The sequence below is a fragment of the Stegastes partitus genome, unplaced genomic scaffold (assembly GCF_000690725.1).
Source record: "Stegastes partitus isolate 25-593 unplaced genomic scaffold, Stegastes_partitus-1.0.2 Scaffold913, whole genome shotgun sequence".
NCBI classification, from domain to species: domain Eukaryota; kingdom Metazoa; phylum Chordata; class Actinopteri; family Pomacentridae; genus Stegastes; species Stegastes partitus.
In genome coordinates this window covers 116,555-126,198 of record NW_007578644.1, presented here as the reverse complement: position 1 = coordinate 126,198, position 9,644 = coordinate 116,555, and the positions used below count along the sequence as shown (strand labels likewise).

The 9,644-nt window shown below is 44.3% G+C and overlaps 2 protein-coding genes across 3 annotated transcripts in view; one reads left to right on the top strand and one right to left on the bottom strand.

Annotated features, from left to right (window-relative positions):
* Nucleotides 1-384: 384 nt before the first annotated feature.
* On the bottom strand, nt 385-4,589 carry igfbp6b (insulin-like growth factor binding protein 6b). The gene is made up of 4 exons (XM_008293794.1): nt 3,965-4,589; nt 3,109-3,143; nt 2,243-2,362; nt 385-1,978 (listed from the first exon to the last, which is right to left on the bottom strand). Exons 1-4 carry the CDS (start codon nt 4,299-4,301, stop codon nt 1,865-1,867), a joined length of 606 nt encoding a protein of 201 aa, XP_008292016.1. The 5' UTR covers nt 4,302-4,589; the 3' UTR covers nt 385-1,864.
* A 2,774-nt stretch (nt 4,590-7,363) lies between these two features.
* The window catches only part of spryd3 (SPRY domain containing 3), a 74,661-nt gene continuing 72,380 nt past the window's right edge, over nt 7,364-9,644 (top strand). The window contains exon 1 of one of the 2 annotated variants that reach the window (XM_008293793.1): nt 7,364-7,431. The gene's annotated coding sequence lies outside the window, so the exon portion shown is untranslated. Of the gene's footprint in view, nt 7,467-9,644 lie in introns of both variants that reach the window. The other variant, XM_008293792.1, reaches the window with a different exon arrangement.

Sequence of the window (9,644 nt, the reverse complement as noted above, 5' to 3'; positions counted from 1 at the left end):
TGAAAACAAACCCGTGCTGTCTTACAATGGATCAAACTCTACACTGATGCTACCTTTAGACTGTCTATGAAGTCCACCTCTCTCTTCCTGACTGCAGTTCATGCACACCAGCTCGCCCATAACTCTTCTCAAACACGGTTAAACTCCTCTACATGACACCACAGAGTTATTTAGTCATGCAAACTGGATCGGTTCTTTAGCTGTGTTGCATATGAAGCTCTGGAGGCCTTTTTGTCATCAGCTGTGGCCCCGACTGTTTATTTCACTCATGATGTGTCTTCTAGCATAAAAAACACACCATATGTGTATGTTAACAAAAAAAATGTGATTTTCCCCACAGAAGGTCTTTAATATTCACCAAAGGAACACACTCAACACCAGCCGTTATATTAATATATGTTTTATTCTTCTCCATTTTTAGTATCATTATGTTTTATTTTCATATTTGCAAATCTTACAGGTCCTCTGTGCATGGACCTTTCATCACGGCACACACATTATTGGCACAACAAGATTGGTCAGAAGTAGATAAATTCTAATCACACTTTAATAGCACACAATTTCATGACTTTTGCAAGGACTCGGGAAAGACGTACGAGAACAAGAACAAATTTGACCACATTTTTTTTTGTTTTTAACCTGCGTTGAAATCAGAATTTATAGAATGATGTGAGGAAAATAAAACATAATAAGTAACATGGACATTCTCGATTCTCAAATAAAACGAAGCATAAATAAAACATTAAAAAAAAAAAAAAAGGAAATTAAAAACATGAGATATAACCATAAGATGTACAGCAGTTGAATAGAGCTCTGATGAATGTGATGAGTTTTGCCATAAAGGTGCCTCTAAAAGCACGACACTTCCCCTAACATGAAATAAAATAATCTCTGTCTTTAAATAAGAAACTGCTGACAATATAAAAATACATGGCATTGTACTGTAGTTCATTAAATAAACCAACAATTCATATATAAAATATTATATTGACGTGTATAAAAATATGCCTTACAACTTTTTGAAAAGGGTAACAGCCGTAAGCTTTTTGTCTGCCACTTCAGAACACACAGTCGACCACAAAATTCCAACATATGTACAAACAATCAACTGATAAGCAGTCAGAACGCCAGTTCGACAAATAAAAATGAACAGAAGCATCCAGGATCATATTGTGTGTGTGTTTTCTCTTTTTTTTTTTTTCCTTTCTTTCTTTTCTGACTTGACATTTATATAAGATACTGTGAGATTCAAGCAGTACTTGATGGAAATACAGACTCAAAAATAAATTAATTAGAAAAAAGAAATATTCTGTCAATTAGTTGATGTCAGTGTATCTTTGGAGAGAGGGAGAGAGGACGGTGAGGGAGACACGTTTTTTGTTTTTTGTTTTTTTGTGTCGCATCACCTGCGTAACAGTATTTCAGCCCACTGAGATCAGAACAAACACAGGCAGTGTCAGCTATCCTAAAGTGGAAAAGGAAAAAAATAAAATAAATCTACCAAATAAGCCGGGACAAGAGCCAGGGAATACACAGATCGTTCGGAGTGATCACCGAGGCAGTTCATGGATGTGAGCATGCAGCGTGTCGCCGGACGACGCAGAGCTGCAACTGTTGAACATTCAGGCAGATGTTGTTGCTGCTGCTGCTGCTGGACTGTGAGAGTGTGTGAACTGGTGTGTGTTTTCCATAGGAAGTGGTTTATCCCTGCTACCTCCTGTCCAGGCAGTGTCTAGCACATGCTAAAGCCACCCCCTCTCCCTGTGCTCCTGCTCCTCCACCTCCTCCTCCTCCTCCTCCTTCCTCTTCCTCTTCCTCCTCCTCCTCCTCCTCCAGGCTCAGAGCAAAAGGACGGACTCATCCCTCACTCCCCATCGCATGGTAAAGTGCCGTCCTCGCTGGCACGTGAAGGGACGGGCGTGCCGAGCTCGTCCACGCACCAGCAGTGGCCACGCTGCATGCCCTTGGAGGAGCGGCACTGTGTGAAATTACAGGAAAGGAGAGGGAGATTTTGGAGGTGGAGAGTAGGAAAAGGTGGTGAGAGAGGCAGAGAGAGAAAATGATATGTCATCATAGCGCAGTACTGATTCTCTGAGAGAAGGTGTCAGTTATTCTCAGCCCCTGTGGTCACATCTCTGGATGCTGCAGTGTTGAGCAGCAAAGTCGGTGCGGCAACGACACGTTTTCACACCAGCTCCAACAAAGTTCCACTATCACGTTTCACCAGTGACTGACACTCTACCTGCTTTTTCCTGTAGAAGCCGCGGGTGTCACAGTTGGGTATATAGATGTCACGGTCGGACTGGAAGATTGTCAGCTCCAGACCCCTCAGGACGCCATTGAGCAGCTTGCGACAGGGAGCCTGGAAACAGCAGCAGAGTGAGACTTGAGGCATCACCAGAGGAACATGTAGAGAGTGAAGAAGAGCTGCTCCCCCCCCCCTCAGGTGACTGACTGTGTTGGCAATAATCCTCTTTGATCACAACACATGTCGATGCAAATCACCAAGGATTAGCTACAGTGATGCAGCATTACAGCCAGAGGCACAGAATATGTATATTTATATACGTATCAGATGCCACTTATTGTATAACATTATATAACCGTATTGTTACACAATGCTTTGGCTTTTCAGGTCACTGGATGGTTGGAAGTGACTGTGCGTTTTTTTTTTTTTTGTGTCACTTTGTCAGATTAAACGACCGTTTAGGCGACGTTGATCGTTGTTGCCATAGAAGCGTGTCAATTAGTTGAAACGATGCAGATGAGCCGAGTCGCCAAGTGAGGAATCTGTAGCAGCAGCGGCGGCCGACTCGAAACTTTCCTGATTCACATCATGCTCAATTAGTTCTGCCGCATAGCAGCACACACATCATGCACCATAATGCATGGCTCTGAAGCGGTGTGTGTACATGCCACTGCAACACCCCAAACAGCACAGGATCTATAGTCATAACTGTCTGTAACGCAGCTCAGCACACAGCCCTTTGCATCACATGCAGGGAGACACATCACACATTCTTTAACCATCATCACCATTTTTTTTTCTTAGATAAACATCCATCAGCTCTACTCATTAAAGTCTGTGAAATTGGAGCATGAACTTACTTTTTCAATGTCACCACCGTGTGAGGGATGTGGACCTGAGAGGAAAAGACACAGCAGCATGAGAATGTGACATTAAAGCATCACAGCTCTGAATCCACCGTCAAACCGCCACAGTGCACGTCACAGGTTCACACTTTTCTTATGTGTCTTTGCATCTTTTTTTTTTTTTTTTTGCACCAAACACTGACAAGCCATCTACGTGGGGATGGTTAATTCAACGAGAGACCTAATTTCCATCAGTATATCTCCCTTTTTTCACACAGTTAATCGCAGTATCTCGGTTTGAACAGTAGATGGAGATCACTGCAATAAAAAGCGGCTCCATCGGGATGTAGGTGACACTGTGACAGTTTCACATTCAGTCTAAATTCTCTGCTGTGACTTGTAGGACACATCACTGTCGTGCACCCTGTCATGGAAATGCTGCATAAATCATGTAAATGCAGGCATGCACATGTTCATTTATGCACTCATGTAACAACAGACCCAAAGACTAAAGACAAACCTCCCTGAATGCATTTCTGAATCATGTTTCGGAGCTTTTTTTTTCTCCCCCCCTCATCATTTCCACTAAACAGCAGGACCAGTAAAGACAATTGACATTTTTAACCAACAGTGCCGCGGAGCAGCATCGGATGCTGGAATTCATTTGTGGTGCACGAAACGCAGCCATGCTTAAATGCCACACACTAATTGGCCTTTCTTTTTGATGGTAACTGACACAGCATCACATGCAATTTACAGCAGCACTGAGTGGAGGCTCGCTGTACGTCCACTACACTACGAACCACCGTACACCAACCTGCACGCACCAGTCCGTATGTGATTTCATGCACGTGTGTGAGCAGTGTCTTACCTGTGGGGTGGGGCCTCTCGGTGGGACTAGTCCTGCTGTGCTTGGCGCAAATGCCCCTTCCCTGCAACAGAGCCTGGAGGGGGCTGTGCTCCCTGGGTGGGGGGACACAGCGGAGCCCCTTGGCACAGCTCAGGGTGTAGACGCCACAGGGCTCCCCTGAAGCCAACACCGACGTGCTGCCGGCAGCGTTATGGTCCCTCGGGGGCCGACCTGCCCCCAGTGGATCCCTGCAGGAGGGACAGACCTTGAAGGGGCCCAAGCGGTTTGCCCCAGTCCACGATCCGCAGTGAGCAATCAGCAACAAAACAACGGTTGTTAAGTTAGAAAGGATAGGCATTTTGTGTCCAGGTCTCAGGTTCTCCACACTGTCACTCTCTGTCAGTTTAAATGTGGCTGATGCTATTTCTGGATGTATATTTCTCTCTCTCTCTCTCTCTCTCTCTGTCTCTCTCTCTCTCTCTACCTCTTTCTCTCTCCCCCTTTTTTTTTTCCTCCTTCTTCCTATACAGTAGCGTTTCCTTTGGTGCTTTGCCGGTTGAGTCCCCTGCAGTGCCAGAGGAGACAAATGGAGATCGAGAGAGACACAGCAAAGCACCAGCTTTTAAAGATCTGAAAGGCGGTGATAGAGAGTGAGAGAGAGAGGCAGGGAGAGAGAGGGAAAGAAAGAGAGAGAGAGAGCACAGTTATGACACCTTCAGGGGCTGGGACTCAGAGAGAGAGAAAAGGGAGAGAGAGAGGGAGGTGGCAGGGAGGCAGAGAGCGAGCAAGTGGGGGGGTGGATTATGTTCCTTTTCAGAAATTATCAAAATCTCCCCACCCTTTCCTGTTAAATACTAAAACCTCCATCCAGCCCTTCTTCTTCTTCTTTCTTCTTGCACTTAAGCTCAACGTTACACGTGCACAAGCACTTTTCTTTCCAGTGTCAGAGACCTTTCCGGAACAATATTTGCCATGGTAACAAATACATGTATATGTGCTTCCATCAGCGTCATCACTGCGTCGTGTTTTCTGCTGCGTGAGGTTCTGACAGCCTTTTTCTTCTTCTTTTTTTTTTTTTTTCCTGTACAAACATGTAAAACCTCCAGCTGAGCTCCACACCTGCAAACCTCACACATATCAAAGTTTCACAGAACGTTGATGCAATGAAGCCAAAAAACAAAGCGAGTGTTGTCGTGTCTCCTGCGCGCACTGATGGAAGTTTGCTCGGCGTAATCGCGTCACCGCTGGGATCTAATCCAGTCTTTGATAAGAAAAGTCAACTTCCAGATTACAGTTCACGTATCGAAGCGGCAGTGGAGGCTGTTGCTCGCCAGCTGTTTGAATTGGAAGAGTAATCATCTGGATAATTAGCAGGAGGAGGAGGATTCCGTTTTGCAGGAATGCACATCGACCAGCCCGAGCCGAATCGCTAATAATGCAATCCATCGCTCCACTCAGCCAGTTAGGATTTTCTACATGGGTGCCATCTTCAAAAATGATCACACTGATCCCTTCAGCCTTCTTTTGAATGTGCAACACTTGATCCTGACGCGGTAAAACTAAAATATTCTGGTTATTTAGTGGACATAAATCATTCTAGGCTCACAGTTTCCCCTCAGGACAGAAGCAGAAAGAAACTTTGAGGCACACATTCTCTGTAACGTCTGCAAGTTTTGTTCACGGTAACATTAGTGGTGGCAGCAAATCTATCTGAGAAAACCGTTGTAAGTTCCTGCAGCTTTTGCAACTTAGTAAAGATGCTCTACCATTCATTCAACACATTATTGGAAATAGAAACAATAATGCTGACATTTAAAAAGAGAGACTGAGAGTAGAGTTTCTGCACATGAAGATCATGGTCTCCTGTACTGTAAAACTTCTGCAGACAGATGTAACCCGAGAAAACGAGCATCACCAGAATTCACAACGACATCCTCACCGCCTTTAAAACAAGTTTGCATACAGCACATGACCTTAAAGCGTTTAGGCACAAACCGTGTGCCTGGCACTCGAAGTACAGACACGACAGACAAACCCGTTGGCCCTGCACTCGCAGGAATTCAGGGCTACACGAGGCCAAAATCTTGCCTCGCCATCAGCAGCATGTTGTTCTGATTAATCCTGGCAAGGAGGGCAGAAATCACCTGCCGTCTTGTGTTCCCATCAGCCACAGCACTAGTCGGTTTCCACATATCAGGAGAATGTTCCAACACACTCGCCAGACCAACGGGGGCTCTTTCTTTTCCACACTGCCCTGGATTATTCATTCCTCCTCCTGCACGGGTTCGGCCCTCTCTGCTCCCCCTAAAGTTCAGGTCTAATCCCAGCTGGCTTCGGAAAGTCTCCCTGCTGGCACCTCTGCCTTAAACACAGCAACCAGAGTCCACACCAACCATGTGATGTTCCCCAGTATCCCTCTGACCTTCTGCTGAGCTGATCGTGACTTTGACTGTATTCTTTCAATGTGGGATAATGAAGCAGCTTATCAAGAGAAGGAAGGAATTGTACGGTAATACTCACCAGACAGACACGCAGCTGGTGAAACGAGCGGCTCAATAAAGTGTGTGATGAAAGATTGATCAACATGAGCTCATCATCAATAGGGTCATCGTCTTCTTCTTCAGTTGGCAGGCAGTGAATTGGTGCATTACTGCCACCAGCTGGAATGGAAACTGTACACATTTGATCTAACATACTCAAATATGATTTAATAATTGAATCCTTATATTTGTTATATCAATTTATCTTTCTGAGGTTTTGGATCAGATGTCTTATTGTTTCTTCTTCCCTGCAGTATTTCACATCTGTTGTGTTTAATTACTTGAAAATTGCACTGTTTAGTCCAGCGTGTTCAAATCTGAGTTTTTACATTCCTCACTCACTGTTTCTTCCTGCACATTTTATTCTTCCTTCTGTCACTTGAACTCTCTGTAACCATCATGTCCTCTGATTTTGCTGCCTGTCCTTCACTCTGCTGAGTAAAACTCTTTATTTCTGTCCTGCTGGGGCAAACTGCCAAACTACTGATTACCTTCTACCACTTTCATTGCAAACCTTATCTTTAAATTCATTTCCTTTTATGCCAATATGTGTCAGCAATCATAAAAATTTATCTGTAAGGCCCATCGTTTAAAAATCTCAATACCATTTGTTCTATTTCTGTTAAATATCTGCACTGCAAACTTACAAGTGATGAGCTGTAATCTGAAGATATATTTTTGCTATTTTATTCTCTATCACTGCTAACAATCTTGCAGCATTTCTCCGTGTAAACTGATAATCCCTGAAGATACCAGTTTAAATGTACGTGACTCCATCGGGATGCACACACGCGTCGGGGAGACGTGATTGGCTGAGCGCTTGTCACCATTTCTGAAACCTCGCTGTGATTGGTTGCCCACGAACCGACAGTGTGGCGTCACTATGAAGCGCCGAACTCTAGTTTCCAAAGTTTTCTGTGTGGAGCTATGGACAGCTGATGGACAAAAGTGAGTTTCTGCCCCATTCACCGCCTAGTTAACAGGTAAGCGACGGACGCTCCGATAATGACGCCTGTAATGAAGCAGAGCTCCGTTTTTCATTTTTCGAAGCAGCCTCTCGGTATCCTCCAACTGAGCAGCGAACCTCAGCTTCCAGCAGGGATGCTAACGATTTAGCCGCTAACGATGCTAACCCATCGTTAGCTTTGCGGCTAAACTGACCCCTCGTAACCAACTGACGGGCCGACTGTTATCATTTTGAAGTGCTGTTTAATTAACACTAACCCCTGTGCCGTTTTCAGTTAACTGTTTGAACATTAATGCTGTCTTGTGTTAAATTAGCTTTGTCGTTAGCACAGTGGCTGGTGCTTGAGTCGCTAGCTTACCAACGTTGACAGCGTTAGATGTAAACATTGGCACGCCCCCTTCCCCTCGTCCTGGAAATGTTCCACTTCAACCAGAGTTTTACGATAAATGGTGTCACCGGTGTGCCTGAGTCAGAGGATCAGTAGGCGTGATTTGTAAGGACCCATGTCAGCTAACCAGTTAGTCATGTTGAATTACTCACATCTGCACATTTTTTAATTTTATTTTTTTAAACATAAGTCTAGTATTGCATTCATTTTAGTCTGGTAGAGCTGGGTGATATAGATGAAAACATCACAATGACATGTTTACATTTAGCCAATATTGATTTATTTTATGTTTAATTCACCTCGCTATGAACCAAGTATTGCAGCTTGTTTATCAAAAGGTACACAAGTTATAGTTTTAATATTAATACAACAATTGTAAGCAGTTACGTCCCCTCATAACACAAGGAGAGCAAAACAACAACCAAAAGATATGCAGGAGTCATTGTGAGGTCTGAATAAAATTAGAGTTTTATTGTAACAGTGCTTCAACAAAAATGTGCAACAAAGGTTCACAGAAGATGTGGGAGGACTGGGACGAAGTGGTGCTGCCAAACAACTGGAAATAAGAAAACAAAACAAGGCCTGACTAACTCCTCTTATATGACAAAACAAACCCAATCAAAAGACCTTACTAACTTCTCTACAAACAGAGCGCTGAAATAAATACACAGGTGACACCAACCAATAAGCCTGGTGTGTCAAACAAAATTTCCTACGTGCTGCATAATGTAGGGTAACCAACTTACCTAAAGTCCCAATCTCATCACCACACAAATGTACTTCAAAGATTACAGCAAACAAAACAAGTCTCATAGACACAGCAACATGCAGTCAAGATGGCAGCTCCCCTGATCTGACAATGGGCCTGGTTTTAAGCTGCAACACACCACCCCTGGTTGGCCAGCTCCACAGGTGGAAGCCAGCTCTCCAGGTGGATCCCAATGAGGTCATTAGCACCTCAGAATGAAACAGAAAGGAGGGGGAAGCAGAGGCAGAACATACATACTCACACACAACCAGGCCTCTGGCACGTAGCAAAGCGCACAAAAAAAACCCTCTATTGACACAAATAAAGTAAACAAGGATAAAGGAATGATCTCACCTTCATACACACTGAATAAAAAAGCAGGTAAACCTGGAGTGTGATTAGGGTAAAGATGGTGAGGTTAAGTTTCCTAGTGGCCGGCAAGGACCAGGTGTCATCAGCTCTGTCCATCGACCCTCGGAGCAGGCTGCTAGGACTGTGTCGCTTTGCTGGAGGTGGTGGGTCATGGGTGTTTTGGATCACAAAGCCCTTCTCGTAAGGGCAACCTCTGGTCACCACCAACCAGACTAACTTTTTCACTGGTAGCACCGGTGGGACCAACTTTCTCATTTGGTTGCGCCTCCCACCTGGTCACAGGCAAAACATATGACTTGCTGAACATCTTCTAATTAGGAGATTCTATAATTTACCGATGTTCCCTGAACGCCCCACATTGCAGCTGCAGTAGCTGCTGTTGGTATCTGTGATGTGCTCAGACAGGTGTGTGACCAAAAATGACTTTAAAAAGAATAAACTAGGGTGTTGTAATGTCAGATTTGTCCAAAATAAAACAGTGATTTAGAAATTTTTTTACATGTCCCCTTATCTATGAGCAGAAAAAACAGCGAATGCAGGTGTGCTGCGTTCTTCACAAGAAGACTGAACTTTTAAGCGTAAATACCGCAGCACACGGAAGTTCACACAGGTCCACCCAGCAGCTTCCTGTGCTGGTTACAGCGACAATAATACAACTTAATGATCATCATGCACTCACACCAATG